Here is a 17335-nt window from a genome sequence, read left to right as displayed (position 1 = left end):
GAAACATGCAAAGTATATGTAATGTCCTAAAAGTCGATATATTGATGGAGAAACAACTTAAATTATTAAAATTAGTATAAAATAGATTGAGGGTTGATAAAAAAGAAGCAGTAGGGTGACCAAGTGGTAAGTAGATAAGAAGGTGAAGTTAGTTCACTAATACTAGTATTAAATACTATTTATTTATTTTTACCAAAAACTCACCACTATAAAAGTCAGTGTCACTTAAATTAGCAGCTATAGTATCATTCAATGAATCCACTGAAATAAATAAAGCAATGTCATTATTTTAAAATTATGCAGACAATTATTGATAACCAGTGCTCTTTAGGGACCTAAAATGGACAAATTGCTATTTTTAAAATTAATTTGTAATTGTACATGTCAAATCAAAGAGAACACTGGATATTAAACCGTTTGAAAAATTGTTTACAGTTACTTGAGCAGATCTAACATAACAACAATTCTTAATACTACTGAGGAAATGAAAAAAGATATGAAATATATATGAGTTTTTCACACAAACCAAGAGGAACTGGAGACAAATACAACAAATAAATGATATTGCTGGAGGTTCTTGCAACCTTTGTTCTTGTAACTTTGAAATGCACTGAGAGTTTTCCCTGGTTGCTTAACAGAGAGAAAGTCTCAGCAGTTGAAGCCTCATCGATGATGAACAACAATCAAAGAATTTGCCAAGCGCTGCTTTTTACGGTAATCAAGTGTCACCGAGTAGTTGTGGAGGTAACATATTTCCATAAAGACGGTCATGAAAGATCACCAGTCAAACAGCTTTTATCAATATCCTCATTGGGAGACATCAAAGTAATCCAGAAATACTGGACCATTGGTCCTCCTTAACAAATGGTTATAGATGCACTGGATTAGATTACCCCCGACTAGACTGCAAGGTAACATAAACAGAGTTGTTCACTAAAGTGAGAATTGTTGGCAATTCAAAGTAGTTAAATTGGAAAAAGTTTCCAAGTCAGCTATGCATCCAATTCAGCTAATTTATTCTAAAATTTGAATTCCTGACAATTCTCACTCAGGGGTTAATAACGCTGTAATAGTGATCCCGTTCTCTTTAAAGCAGATTGCATTTGTAAGAATATTTAGTAAAGTATATCAAGTGAAGCTGCTAAAATGTTGTCTGCTACAGTTAACAATTTCTAGTCTGGACAGACGTTAAGGGATGTGTCATCCACATCAGCTTGGATTCCGACATCCTCTACAATCAGAAAGCGACTGGAAAGTTGTTTTGGTTCTTCAAGATTCTAATAGCAAGTAGTTGTGATGTTGTTATAACTTACATTTCCAATACAACCACAACTGCTAAGGAGACTAGCACGGTTTCCAGTATCAGTCAGTGGAAATTGTGATTCAGTTAACCTCAAATGTCAGTGTAAAATGTGACATGAGTTTCAATATTTTCACCACTTAACCTCCTGTGTTAAGTTGCCACCTTAATTACGACAACTAAACACGAGAGGTTTAGTGGTGAACCATAAATATTGCAAATTCTAGCTTAGTGAAAATATGCAAAAGAGCAAAAATGCCAAATGTATGAAATCTATTTATCACCTGCCAAGATCATTCTGAATATGAAATAGGCCGAAGATCAAGACTGGTTTGAATTCATACTTTTAGGATGGTGCCTAATATATCAACGTATATACTGAGTTTCCATTTTTTAGTACATTTGCCCTACTGCCAGCATGTTATATTCTGCTCTAGAACATACAAAGGTCGGATAAATGTCATATTATACCATTCTGGAAACAAGGTGTAACTTCTCGATCAGCTAACAATTTATAGTAAAATACACAATTTACTTTCTGCAGTGTTGTTTCTACCCGAAGTCGCTTAAAACACAAAGCTTTAGTTAAGGAATTCTTGGTGTCCATAAATGCAATGGTCTACATGAGGACACACTCCGTGTTTAAAGCAGCCAAGCTGGCTTATATCAATTCTGTGGAAATGTAATTGTACTGAATGTTATACATTGGCTGAGAGTGGTCAGCTAACTCTCTCAGCCAATGAATGGTGACAGCATTGGCATATATCTTTTCCAGCTTTGGAGAAGCTGGATGTAAGTTACCAAACCAGACCATAGTGGTTATGATGCTTGGAGTAACCCTTTAAGCTAATGGCAGCTCCCCTACAACAACGTACTCTTAGCAGATCAACATTCCAATAAATATAAGAAGTTCATAACTCACTTGATAAAACTTTTAAAGATATTGGTTGCTTTTGATGTATGGTCTGAGTCAGGTTAAATCTTGCATAGCAAATATAGAACTCCCGGGTATCCTGTGGCTGAACGTTAGAGAAATAAAGGTCTCCATTTAGACCTTGTGAAACCCTTTCATTCTGAGGAAGCCGCTGGAATGCTGTAAGGAGAAATAAAAAAGAACCGTAGTGAATAAGCAGCGTTAGTACTCAATATCAATATTCCTCTACGGGATGACCTTATGCACACCTTGAAAATTGATCTGTCACATTTCAGATAACATCATCTTTGAATCTGGTAAGTCTGATAAGTAGTTGTCACTTCTGATATAATGTTTTATATAATTAATATAATAATGAAGTTGCATTGTAAGAAACTTCTAAAAAAAAAATACACAACTTGGTATTTAATGTAATGGTGGTAATTCATTTGTATTTCTTATGTTTGGCAATCTGTGTCTCCAGCAGAGGAAAGACATTTCACCTATTAGTTTTAAAGTCTCCAGTGAAGTCAACGGTAACAGCAATACACTATATTCACATAGACATGTGTTTTCAAGGAAAGTGAATGTGTCGTTTCTACCTGAGCTATACACTGTTCTATAGCTCCTTTATTTAATATATATTAAACTACAATATTGCAATGAGTTATTTTATCTAATTTAGGCCTTGATTTAATAAGATTTCCAAAATTTTTCAATACTGTTAGAATACTTTCCAATTGACTTATTTACAAAAGTTACCATTGAAGTCTATGTTTTTTTTTTTTTTTTGTTTTTTTCTAGATGAATGATTTGGAAAGGTTTCTAACAGTATTAAATCGTTTGGAAAACTCATTAAATTGAGGCCTTGGTGTGAAAATGAAGAAAAGTATTACAGAACAAAGGACGTATTCTAGTGATATTACGGAGTTTCATGCAAGGACTGACAATATTACATAGAAGAGTAAAGTGGACATCTGAAGGTTTTGTATTTGGTCTTTCCAAAATGGCACCTTTGCCTATTAGACACCTCAAACTGTAGCTGTGCATTAGAAACACGCAATTACGTTCACATTGTAAATAAACCATTGTAAATAAATATCACCATTTGTGTTAGTCTGTATTCTAATCTGTGTTCAGCAATGCCCACCAAAATGAATAATTCTGCCAGGTTTTTGGCGGCAAATTAAGAACATTTCTTTGGTTAACAAACATGGGTTTTAGACAGTTTAGACACTGAATTTTTGACAGTATAACGGCCTGCCAAATTAAATCAATCAAAATGATTTAATATATATATATATACACAATATCCAGTGCCCCGCTCTCACTGCTCCCGGTCTTGTGACGTGGTGCTGCCTCCAGCCAAATCATATATTTCCCAGAGAGAGTGCACTCAAAAGGTCTTATTAATAAATCAATGTGTTTTATTGAACAATCTCAAAAATTACAGATTGTGTCAACATTTCAGTCCATCCGGACTTTTATCAATAAGACCTTTCAGTGCACTCTATCTATATATATTAACACCCTATTGTTGCGTTCTATCACATGTGCTAATGAAGGGAAATGCCACCAAATATTATGGCCATGAATTTAATACACTTTTTATTGTTGCTGTATATTTTGTGCTTTTATAGGAAAACACAGCATTGCCTCACATTAAAGGTTTCCATGTTGGGGGTAGATCGTGTTAAAGCCATGTAAAAGCATGAAGGTGTGGGACATCACGTGGGCCTCTGGGAGACCCCCAAATACATTAAGATGTAACATAACAGATACTGTATATTATATTAATTACCTACTATACACATGTTTGTTATTTTTTATTCATTTTCTTGTGGCAGGTCCATTCTCAGTAACATAGAATAATTAAAAAACAAAGACATACTTTCTTCTTCTTTACTTCTGTTTCATGTTTCATGTTTTGCGTGCAAAAAGGCAATTAAACTTGCTAAACTTCAAAATGAAAAAATGATAGCTAAAGAGAGCAAAACCAACCCCAAAGCATTTTTTAAGTACATAAATTCCAAAAAACCCAAAAATGAAAGTATAGGTACACTTAAAACTGAAACGGGGGTGTTAGTTAATGAAGACCAAGAAAAGGCAGGAATTCTAAATAACTATTTCTCCTCCGTATATATTAAAGAAGAACCCATGGCAATAGATGTGCAAATGATTGCTACTAAAAACTTGCAGAATAATTGTAATTGGTTAACTCAAGACAATGTGCTGCAGCAACTAAAGAAAGTTAATATAAACAAAGCTCCAGGGCCTGACGGTATCCATCCACGTGTACTTAAGGAACTAAGTGTAGAAATAAGTGAACCTCTGTTTTTAATCTTTCAAGATTCTTTTCTTTCAGGAAGTGTTCCGGAGGATTGGAGGAAGGCAGATGTGGTTCCTATATTCAAAAAGGGTTCAAAATCCTTGCCTGGAAATTATAGACCTGTGAGCTTAACTTCTGTGGCTGGTAAAATATTTGAAAGGTTATTAAGGGATAATATTCAAGAATTCCTTGAGAAGAATATGGTTATCAGCAAAAATCAGCACGGTTTTATGAAGCACAGGTCATGTCAAACTAACTTGATTGCGTTCTACGAAGAAGTAAGTAGAAGTATAGATCAGGGTGTTGCAGTGGATGTGATCTATTTGGATTTTGCCAAGGCATTTGATACAGTTCCACACAAAAGATTAGTGTTCAAACTCAAGGAAATCGGTCTCGATGAAAATGCTTGTTCTTGGGTAGAACATTGGCTTAAAAACAGAATACAAAGAGTTGTCGTTAATGGTAAATTTTCAAGCTGGACAGAGGTGGCAAGTGGTGTCCCTCAGGGGTCTGTTCTGGGACCCCTTCTATTTAACATTTTTATAAATGATCTTGAAGACAGCATTGAAAGTCATGTTTCAGTGTTTGCAGATGACACAAAACTTTGTAAAATAATACAATGTGAGCAAGATATTACTTTGCTGCAGAAGGATTTAGATAGACTGGAGGACTGGGCACTCAAATGGCAGATGAAATTTAATGTTGAAAAATGCAAAGTTATGCACTTCGGCGTAAAGAATACACAAGCAACGTATACCCTTAATGGAAGCGAATTAGGGATAACAACACACGAAAAGGACTTGGGAATTGTTATAGACAACAAACTATGCAACAATGTGCAATGTCAATCCGCAGTGGCCAAGGCCAGTAAGGTATTGTCATGCATGAAAAAGGGCATTCATTCTCGGGACGAGAATATCATTTTGCCTCTCTATAAATCACTGGTAAGACCACATATTGAATATGCTGTGCAATTTTGGGCACCTGTTCTAAAGAAGGATATCATGGCACTAGAAAAAGTGCAGAGGCGGGCTACAAAATTAATAAAAGGAATGGAACATATCAGCTATGAAGAAAGGTTAACAAATTTAAACCTATTTAGTTTAGAAAAACGTCGCCTGAGAGGGGATATGATAACATTATACAAATATATTCGGGGCCAATACAAACCATTGTGTGGAAATCTATTCACAAACCGGACTTTACATAGGACACGAGGCCATGCGTTTAGACTGGAAGAAAGAAGATTTCGTCTAAGGCAAAGGAAAGGTTTTTTTACTGTAAGAACAATCAGGATGTGGAATTCTCTGCCTGAAGAAGTGGTTTTATCAGAGTCCATACAGATGTTCAAACAGCTACTAGATGCATACTTGCAAAGACAGAATATTCAAGGATATAATCTTTCAATGTAGGGTAATAACTGCTTGATTCAAGGATAAATCTGACTGCCATTCTGGGGTCAATAAGGAATTTTTTGTCCTAGCCTGTTGCAAAATTGTGCTTCAAACTGGGGTTTTTTTTTTGTTTTTTTTTTTTCTCTTTTGGATCAACAGCAAAAAACAGGTGTGAGGAAGGCTGAACTTGATGGACGCAAGTCTCTTTTCAGCTATCTAACTATGTAACTATGTAACTATGTCTAAAGTATGCAGAAAACCCTGAATTCTTTCAGAATCCCATGACAACCACAGGAATAAACACAATTATCTCAATTTATTTTAAACTGTAGGAGAATATGCTTATACATATTTCTATCAAGACTTCCATATTCGAACTCCTCATCTAATTTGTTTGGCTTCCAAAATAAAGCCACAATGCTATAGTTGTTCTTAATAGAGGGCAGCTAAATAGATTTTGCCTTCATCCCATCTAAAAAGTATAGCACATGACCTGTCTACTCGATTTTCCTTGGGCCATAGAAACATTTGTGTTCCTCAGTTGAAATAATCTATTTAAAAATACATTTTGCCTGTAACATCTCCAAAATTTATTTTTCAGATTCGGACAAAATGCAACAGAAAATTCATGGCTTTGTTATAAAATGACTTAGTATTCATAACTTGAAGCATGCACATATTTTGGCAAATAGATAAGTCTTTTGATCTCAAACATTTAATCCACATGCACACATTTATATAATTTGCACTAACAAAAGAAACTAAATAGTAAATACTAAAATAATGACTTGTAATAGTAAAATAATCCAAAATTGCATTATCTCAATTGACAATATGTTTGGCAGTTCTCTCTGGAAAAAGAAGGTCACGAATGCCACACTGTTTGTTCTATATAACAGTTATTGTTCTTCAGATAAAATATCACCAGCACACCAAGGAAATACTTTGTATGTAAATAACAAAGGTAGAATTCAAACCAAAAGAAGAAATGAAAATTAGAGACAGTAAAAAAATGACTTACAGTTGTCCATCCAAAACACAATGGGAGGTGGTAATCCTTTTGGAGGTCTACATGGTAGAACCAAGGGCGAACCATGCTGAATTACCATTGGTTCGATTTTCTCCTTTGTCCACAGCGGAGCTCCTGAAACAATGAATGATAAAGTTGGTGAAACGAGAATTGCATTTGGTCAAAATTAGCACTCATTCTGTCACCTAAAATGATTATTAATACCCTACAACACTTGAACCAGCACTTATTAATTAGAAAGTCACGGCGGTTGAGAGAAGTGCAGTATGCTCAATAGACAATGTAACTAAATCCGTGTGTTCTGCCAAGATCAATCTTGATCATATTTTGGACCAGGAGCTTTAAGATTTCTTCATCAGAAATTCACCTCCAATATTATTTGAAGGCTCATTTAACCTGGCTCAGTCCTTTATCTTATCCTATCCTATTCAATAGGTTATGACCTACCTTCCCACCTTGTTGAAACATTGGACAACAGTGGTCTATCTATAGCTATTTTCCATTGTGTGGTTCCAGTGCTATGAGAGTAAAGATCCCCTTGGGAAGATATGTGCTCAATAGCTTGTTAATATATTTGTCTCACTTGAACATCTTGTACATGTAGCATTTATGTAAAATATATAGTAATATGTATATAGTAATTTAGTACAGTGCATTATTTTGCTTATTCCTAATTTAATATTTATGTGTTTGAACATTTGAATATAGATTACTATTTTAATGTTGTGCACATATGGTTAAAATCAAGTTAAAAGTAGATACTAAAGGATTTTAAGAAATCACTCTATACATTAAGTGCAAAAAAATATATTTTATATTTTTTAATAAGCCTTAACAATTGATACCATTTAACTACTCTCAAACTCTTTACATATAATATTACATGGAGATAAAAAATAGAAAATAAATCGTTATTGGCTATAACTATGGACTACTACTGCACTTAATTGTTTGTCTATTGAGATTTTATACTATTCTTATAACTTATAAAGAAAAAAGTTTAAAAAACCTTAACTAACTTAAATGCAGTATATTTTTAATTATTTTTAAAAGTCTCTAAACTTTCATAGCTATAATTTGCATGTTAAAATATTCAAACTAAACCAATCTATAATTTTTACCCATGAACATTACTCACAGTGGAAAACTAACTTGCTCAAACTGAGATTTTCCATTTAAATGTCACTGGCGTCTGAGGACAATCAAATCTTAATGTTTAGAACATACAAATATCTCTAAAGTGACTGCCCCACTGTGAATTCTCCCTATGGTTCTATTTGACGGACTAACGCTAATGACTTGATGTATCGTAACCTTTATAGCGCCAGAATCCATTTACCAACAGATCAAATGTTTTTATAAAGTTCTGGATGCAGCTCTGATGGTGCAACTAAAATCTGAGTAATGTTTGTAGAGATTAAATGAAAAGTCTACCTTTCAAGTAAAGAAGAGGTCACCTGCCTTTCAGATACATTGCTACTGTAGAAGTAAACAAAGTAAACCTCTGGATTTTTATAACACGTTAGAAAGGTCTATAAATGAACATCAGGTATCCATTTGCCCTTCCAACTTCTAATGGGTGCAGTAGAAATGGATCATCCCCCCTATGTTAGCATCAGTATCTAGTAAGAATATGTTAAACTATAAGGGAGGTCTGGCTTGAACTCTGCAGACATCCAATTCAATTAACACGAACATCTTTATAAAAACATACCATATAAAACTCAACTACATTTTCGGAATTCAATAAAACCAGGAGCAATATGGTTTGAAGAATAGGAAAATCTGAAGGGACTGAGCTCATCACGAACAGGGTAAATGTGCAATTGACAACCACATAGTTACAAAAGAGATAAACACTGGGTAATGTAGACAAGTCCTCTATAAAACTGAAATGGGTAGAAGTAATGGGAAAAGTCTATGCTGATAGGAGATAAATGAGGTGTTTTGATACAGGCCTGTTATAAAAAAGAGACATGAAGGTTATATCTCACCTCTGGCTCTTAAATTATTGCTTCATTCAGGAATCAGCTACATACAATTTGTTATGAGCTTTTAAAATGACTTATGTTCACTGTGTGAGGACACATCAAACTGTCACTGCTAATTTAAATCTTTATCCAATTAATATTTGCTTAATTTCAGGCGTAATGGTGCACAGTGACCTTATTTTAACTTTCAGCAGAATTTTCAATGCTGTTTCCTGTCACCACTTTTAGGGAGTAGTAAAAAAAAAAAATACAACAAAATAAGAAAGGAATAATTGACTATACCTTGCAGTTTAATTAGGCTACGTGATGCAAAGTGCAAGGTGTGTTTGTTAAGATTCCTTGTTAATTTTTTTTTAGCTCTGAATTTACAAAACTATTTAGAGAGAAAGCTAGTCTAAGTTTTTACATTACCCAGGTTTATTTATTTTCGGTGTAGTGGTCTACAATCTCATTAGAGAGATTGGACAGAACATTCATGTGCTGGGGTGTGTGTTAGGGTTCCACAAGTAGGGATGTTTAAAGGGACGTCAGTAATCTCATGCCAAAGCTTTAAATGGTTTGCTGTTACCTTCTAACAAGATGGTTTGGATGATTTTATAGATGTCTTTAATCAAAGAAAAAGAAAAGCAAGAGAATTAAACAGAAAATTTAGTGCCGGGGGGAAAAAAAAGATGGTACTATAGAAACATTGGAAAGCTGTGTATTAATTATATAAGTTGTTATAAGTAAGAAATACATGAATAATAAATAATAATAAATGTTATGGCTTGCAGAAATCATAACAAAATAAAATAATTTATACACATTATGATAATGCATTTAAATGCTAGATATTATATGTTTAAATGATGAAAATAGTGTTTTCCTTGGAAAGGTAATGAATAAGGACTTACTAGACTGACGGATAACAATGTTGTTCGATATAGCGATTCCCCGTTCATTGCTAGCCATGCACTGATATTCCCCTTCGTAGGCTTCTGCTCTCCCACCATTCATGATGTTGATTTCGAGGGTCCCTGATTTTGGTTTCATTGTTACCAGAGGGTCTTTATCGATGTCAAAATGAGTTCCATTGCGTGTCCAAGAATAGCTGTCAACAAAAAAAATATAGGTGCAGATTTTGTAAAAACAGATAAAAACAAAATAGTTCATGAAGTGTTAAGTAAAACATAATTTTCTAGCTGGTGTTAATTTAGGTCAGTAGAGTTATTAAAACTGATACCATCATTTTTGGGAAAATGCATTACTGTAATTATGCTAATAAAAACGATGGGGTGTGTGTTAGGGTTCCACAAGTATACTATGGTTCCCATATTATAAACAAGTAATCTTTCTTGATTTCATTAGGACTCCATAGTAATGTAGAAGGAAACAGAAACTAGTCAACTTGTGTTTTCCTGTTAATTTCACTGATAAATAAACGAGTGTCGTGATTAATGAATGATTGAAAACTTCTACTGTCATGTAGATGTACAGTTTGTTAGTTATAATGTGTATCTTCTAGCTTGTTGTTTAACTTAAAGACAGTGGACCAGGAACTGTACAAAACCGTGCTGAAGGACCGCAGGAATAAAACTGAACAGAAGAAGCTCTGTTATAATTATATCACTAACAGAACTCTCCAATAGGTAACTATGAGTCTATGAAGATAACTGAATTTGGAACTAAATTTCAAGCAGCTTAGGCAACTCAAACCTGTTGTAGTCTGCTCACTCACCACCTGGCAAAGATATTCGTTGTAGGTCATACATCTTTTAAGATGGAAACATATTTCTTGGCTTGCCTGTGTTTTTACTAAAATTTATTTCTGGTTCTCCAACTTTTTCTGACTTGGGAGAAGTCAGAAATGTACCACCAGAGTGTTGGGTAAAGCTCAACTTTGGATCTTTTATCCTGTAGAAGAAAGACATTTTTTCTCCCCGGTAAACGTGAATACATTCTGACCTCATCTGAGAGCCATAATATTAATATTCTCTGTTACCATGGTAACCACTGAAATGTTTCTTATGTACTGAAATGCTGAAATGTAGCCAAGTGCAGAGTAGTGTTTGGCAAATAAAACATAAAGAACAAAGAAACCGCAAGAACAGAAAATATAAATCACATAATGAAAGTATCTGGCACTACAGAAAATATGAATTTAATTAATATTTTTAAAGAACCTTGATATTTATCTAGCAAATAGTAATTCAGGAAAATGTTCTCACCTGGGAAGAGGTTTTCCCTTCGCTTCACATTGAATGACAATATTCTCCCGCGGATCCACAATGTAGTTCTTTGGTGATTGATGAGTGATAGTTGGAGGCTGTGGCACTGCATTGGAAATAGAGAAAACCATGGAGAAAGTATAAAAATATGCAGAGTTTAATACATGTTTTCAACCAGTTTAAAGCATTCTGAATACAAAGTTACAACTCATAAACTTACACTATATATAAAAAAAAATGCAGTAAATAGAATGCTGAATTGCCAATAAAAATAATGGGCAAATATGTTAACGGGTAATGGGAAAGGGAAAAGCTGTGTATTTTAAAGATACTATGAAAGAATGATGCATTTACTAATAAACAACCTATGGTTTACCAGAAAATTGTCACTCAAGTGCCTTTTATCACTTCCAACGAATCGTGTGGAAATGTGTTACATTCATATTATTTGCTAACATCTGATATCAGCGAAGAGAACTTTATTAGATACTTTTTAAATTCTATTTTTTTTCTCTCCATGGGGTAGTATGCAAATCTTGTTCCATCTTGTTTCATTAACAAGTCAAACTAAAAGTAGTAGCCCAAAAAAACGCCTAAAATTAAGGTGAGATTTATTTTTTATTTTATATGTAGTACAGCACAAATAAGTTAGGCACTCTCTGTATCCAAATGTACATCATAAATATATGGCTTACTATGTTAAATGGTCGCATAAAGCACCAAAACCACTGCTGCCTATTGTAGTGCTTATATTGCTATGAGTCTATGGATGCCATTCTAAGGTTTTCGTTTAAACTGTCCTGAAAAGGTTTGAGAAAAACTGGGGCTTTCCCGAGCAAATATATACTTATAGTATCGTATAGTATCATTTCTGCATTATCAGTGAAGTTACAGACTGGGGACGCCCTCTGTTACTTCACTGATAATGCAGAAATTATACTTCTGAGTTATGAAGAGCAAACCCAACCTGCTTTGAAGGCTGACGACACTGTACCAATCTGCATCTAATACTATTTCGAGACATTGATCTACAGTGATCATTGTGTTAAAAGTACTTCTTTTAAACAATTACAAAAAATAAATAAATAAATAACCTATTGATATATAGATATTGCATTTCACATGTTTTTTTATATTAGAAGAATAGAGTCAATGCAGGAAATTGCTGTCCACAACATTCAGTCCCTGAGACAATATTATTTCACCTACAATAGCCGTAGCAAGAATAATAAAAATGTGGCATGTACGTGTTGTGCTAGATGCCTTTTCGACAAAGAAAGATATAATGGTCTATAGTAAATATGGGCACTTTTAATAAAGTCATTGGTGAATCAGAAACCAAATTTGCAATTAAAGGAGCATTATAGTGTTACGAGTACAAAACTAGATTCCTTGAGTCCCTCTGCCTCTGTGCCACTTCCCGCCCATCCCCTCCCAAGCCATTACTAAACAATAACCCTTTAAACACAGGTCCATCAGTCCTACGTCCGGATAATTTTCCTCCAACGTCACCAGATGGATAGAACATAATGCGCATGTGTGGCGAGTGCCGTGCTGTTTCACAGAGGCAGTCTAAACCCTGAGTTATAAAAACTGCAGCTTCTCTGAAACTGCAATGTTTTACATTACATGGTTAAGGGGACAGAGACATTGTACCCAGAACACGTCAATGAGGTGAAGTTGTCTGGGTGCCTATACTATCCCTTTAATTAGGAATGATTTTCCATTTTGAGACACAATTTTAATTTCTTCTTGAAACCTAGGGGTTCAACTAACAAATTACTATTTTACTTTCAGGGTTATTCATTAAACTCTAAATTGTAAGAAATGCTAATTATATCAAAAGTAAATTTAGCATGTTTGGCCACTATAGCTGAACTTGCAGCTGTCTGGTAGAATTATTTTTCAGGATTCAGCTAGATCAGATGACACTTTAGTGAATACATCTGTCAATCCTGTGTGGCTTTTTTTTATTTCAAATTGATCCATAAAAACATGATGAACTTGAATGTTGTCTCAATACAATATACTATGTCACTCATTATCTGTGTAATTTTGGATTGAGCAAATCAGGAATTTTGTTAGTTTTCTTTTTATATATAATACACTAAGGGCAATAAAACGATTGCACTTAAATGTTATGTCCACACAAACATCAACTGGAAAAACAAAGGAGAAAAAAAGAAAACTCACAATGAAAAACACACAAAAAAAAGATGTACTATAGTGGTTTTATCAACAATGAGTAAATATTGATGAGAATCAAACCAAGAGGAAAAAAAATAGATTGCACTAGCAAACATCAAATAAAAAAAATTAATGAAAAAAACAAAACATAAAAACAAATAGCCACAGCAAACACAATGAATCCAATAAATCCAGATTGCAAATAAAACCAAAAAAAAGCAGCAGTAGGTTCTCATCTTATAGACTACGGAACACTTTTTACTAGACAGAAACTTACGTTGTTCTAGAAGTTTTGCTTTTTCCAGCAAGAGAATCCGCAGTGGTAAAGATAAATAGAAATGCAAGAAAACTTTCTGTTAGTGATAATAAATCATTAGTATAGAATGGCTGTCTAATGAACACATGTATTTGGTAGAGAAAGAAAAATGGAAATAATGAGAGCAACAAATAAAGTGACCTTAAAGCGTGAAATAGACAAGGGTACAAAATTGGACTCTAAACTGTAGACGTGCTCTGCCCTCATTTATATGGCAAAGAAAATCAATCTACCCATCTAATCACCAACAAAGCAAAAGCCCTTGCGGCTGCAATCCATGTTTTAAGGTCTATGAAGGGTTGAAAGCAGCTTTGGTCATGGAATTACACAACACGAAGGTTTGGATATCTCTATAGATGGAGCATTGATCTTTGTCCTATGTTTCATTCTCTCTTATTTGAATAACATAGTTCAAAGCAGTTGCAGAATAATTAAATACATAAATACTCTATTTACGTTATGGCATGAACTTGAGATAAAATATTGCTTTTTACAGATTCTTTATGACTGGGAGATAGAGTGGTATTAGGAGATTATCATAAATATTTCATAGGTATTGCTTTCAAAATTATTCAGGAGATCACTTGTATTCAATAAAGTTGGACACAAAAACAGTACAGTAAATTCACTAAACCCAGAATTATGGTTAATAGAGATGTCCCGAACAGTTCGCCGGGAACTGTTCGCCAGCAAACATAGCTTGTTCGCGGTCGCCGCGGCAGCCGAACATATGGGATGTTAGGTCCTCCCCCTATTCGTCATGGAGGTGGGAGGGTCTGGAAGGGAGGGTCTGCTTCTGATTGGCTGGAATGTGTCTGCTGACTGTGAGGTACAGAGTCAAAGTTGATGACGAATAGGGGGCGGACCGAACATCGCATATGTTCGCCCGCCGCGGCGACCGCGAACAAGCTATGTTTGACGGCGAATAGTTCCCGGCGAACTGTTCGGGACATCTCTAATGATTAACAGAATATCAAATGCCATAACTTGGGATATAACAGCCAAACTGTGACCACAGCGAGTTGAAGACTCTTTTCAAATGGGATATTTTAGGCAAAGCATTTCATTTTAGTTTGCAATTTCTTTCCATTTTTCTGTTAGGTGAATAAACCTCTGTACATGATGTGATTTTACATTGTATCATTTTGGGGAATAAAGTGATATTGAATAAGAATTTATAAAACACAGGCATTTTTATAGAATTGTGTTCTTTTTAGACACATCTGTCTTCAATCGATTCAAGAGGCTTTTTTTTAGGGACAAAGGTATCTCAGACCAAGATATGGATTCAGAGATACAGACGGAGCCTTATACACTTGTTAAATATTGATGTCATATTATGAAATGTCTATGTAATCTTTAAACAGTACGTTTCCCCTTCTTATCCTGAGATCAGGTGTCCTGTGGTCTAATGTTGGCTGTTACCTACATAGTGCACACAATCAGAAACATTACTATTAAGTTATATTTCCAGATATGTTTTTTAACGAATACTTCTTTGTGTGTATACCATTTTGTGAAAAACCTTGTACAAGGTTTAACTTTGTTTATCTGGTTTCAGTAACAATGTTATGTTAACAAACTACCTTTTCATGTTTTATTTGGGCTTAAAAATTGGATATTTAGTCTTATTTTTATATATATTTTAACAGTACCAAACAAGACTATGACTGTGCAGTCTTTGTGCATTTTATTAGATTAATACATATAACAAGAAATTAATATTATAATAACATTGTTCCTCCTCTTAGTTACAATCAATAGGTTTTTCTTAAGGAATTTAGTTATCAGATTTAGAACACCACATTAATGCAAGTTGTTTCTATACAGTTACTACATTATGTATGTATTTGTTTTTGTAATGGCTAAAAGTGCAGAGACGAACTACAAAATTGATCAAATGAATGGAGCCTTTTAGTTATGAAGAAAGGTTAAAAAATGTAAATCTGTTTAGTTTGGAAAAACGGCGCCTCAGAGGTGATATGATAACATTATACAAATATATTCGGGACCAGTGCAAACCATTATCTGGAAATCTATTTATAAACAGGGCTATGCATAGGACAAGAGGTCACACATTTAGGCTGGAAGAAAGGAGATTTCATCTAAGGCAAAGAAAAGGTTTTTTTTACAGTAAGAGCAATAAGGATACAGAATTCTTTGCCTGAAGCGGTGGTTTTGTCAGAGTCTATACAGATGCTTAAACTGCAATTGGATAAATACTATTGGATATAATTTCTAATTAGTGGGGTAATAGCTGCTTGATCCAAGGAGACATCTGACTGCTATTTTGGGGTCAAGAAGGAATTTTTTCCTAGTTTGTTGCAAAATTGGAAGCACTTCAGACTGGGTTTTTTGCCTTCTTTTGGATCAACAGCAAAAACATATGTGAGGAAGGCTGAACTTGATGGACGCAAGTCTCTTTTCAGCTATGTAACTATGTAACTATGTAATTATGTAACTATGTAATAAATCTTCTTGTTTGTTGTTGTTGTTCATTTGTATTTACAAGCCATCGCTTTCAGAACCTCACTCCCAGCCTTTTTTTTTTTTGCATCACTTCATGCCATTTTCCTTATTGGAAATCTGACAGTTGAAATACAACTCTCCAAAACCCTTACTTACAAGATACATTCAATTGCTTTATAGAAAGTTATGTGAGCTGAGTAACTTCCGGGTTTGATGAGAGATTTTTTACAGAAATAGCACAACCTATATATATTTCTTTTATCTATTATTTCTGATTTATTGGTTTTGCATACGTTTGTAACTAATTTACATATGACTTAAATGAATGGGTCAACAGAACTCCCAAACTGCACTAAATTTGGGGGGGGGGGGGGGGGAAGGGGGAAAGCTGTATAAAACAAAAATTATCACTGAGTTATTCAACTATATAAAGATATCCTTACAGGGAGCGATGATGTTGTTTGTGGTACAATGTGCGTGGGCCAAATAATTAACATTGGACCTCCTAGTGCACATTTTGGCTCCTGGTGATATTCGTATTCTTTACCCAGTAGCTGGTGTTAGACTCTCCAAGGATATTATCCGTGTATTTTTTTTAAAAATTATTATTCTTATGGTTCTTTATTATTTCTGAAAAACAATCTGTTTTACTGGACATTTTGTATAATCTGTATTATTTTCAGTGTCTCTTAAAGTGGCTCTGCCACCCCACAAAAATAGTATTTCACAAAGATAAAATCGCTGTGACAAACTCACATTGACTGTGTTGGAATTCCACAAAGTAGGCATTACATTGTCTTATATGTTTTTCATCAGCTTGACAAAACTTTATAAAAGGAAGACATACCACTATTATGTTTCATCAATCCCCTAGCTATCACTAGTGATGGCTGTGAGGAAAAAGGCATTGTCTACGGAGGCTCCAGCATCACTGTTGTACTTCCACTCATGCACGAGAGTAAAGCACTGACGTGGGCTCCTAGCAGATGATATACCAGGAACTGAAGTGGGTCCCCTGGATGAAGATGGTTATGCTCACAAGAGACAGCTGCAGTTAAGTAAAGCCTGCTTTGCCCTGCACCTCCAAGCCACCACACTCCAAGCAGTGATGTCACCATTGGAGGTCTTTGCAAAATATGCAAAGATCACAAAAAGAGACAGAGCCACTTTAACCTCGCACAAAGGCTTAATGTTAACCA

At 34.6% G+C, this 17335-nt stretch overlaps 1 protein-coding gene across 28 annotated transcripts in view; it reads right to left on the bottom strand.

Annotated features, from left to right (window-relative positions):
- The window catches only part of NRCAM (neuronal cell adhesion molecule), a 209345-nt gene that overhangs the window by 44099 nt on the left and 147911 nt on the right, over positions 1-17335 (bottom strand). For 11 of the 28 annotated variants that reach the window (XM_063446890.1, XM_063446889.1, XM_063446896.1 and 8 more), the window contains 7 exons: positions 13629-13646; positions 11165-11270; positions 9851-10047; positions 9526-9561; positions 6958-7080; positions 2223-2393; positions 205-261 (listed from right to left, as the gene is read on the bottom strand). In XM_063446890.1, the coding sequence (XP_063302960.1) occupies positions 205-261; positions 2223-2393; positions 6958-7080; positions 9526-9561; positions 9851-10047; positions 11165-11270; positions 13629-13646 (708 nt within the window). The remainder of the gene's footprint in view (positions 1-204; positions 262-2222; positions 2394-6957; positions 7081-9525; positions 9562-9850; positions 10048-11164; positions 11271-13628; positions 13647-17335) is intronic. The other 17 variants (XM_063446898.1, XM_063446911.1, XM_063446901.1 and 14 more) reach the window with 5 other exon arrangements.

This window comes from Pelobates fuscus, chromosome 3 (assembly GCF_036172605.1).
Source record: "Pelobates fuscus isolate aPelFus1 chromosome 3, aPelFus1.pri, whole genome shotgun sequence".
In the NCBI taxonomy this organism is placed as follows: Eukaryota; Metazoa; Chordata; class Amphibia; order Anura; family Pelobatidae; genus Pelobates; species Pelobates fuscus.
The sequence above is the reverse complement of the archived record's forward strand: the minus strand, read 5'-3'. Positions and strand labels throughout refer to the sequence as shown.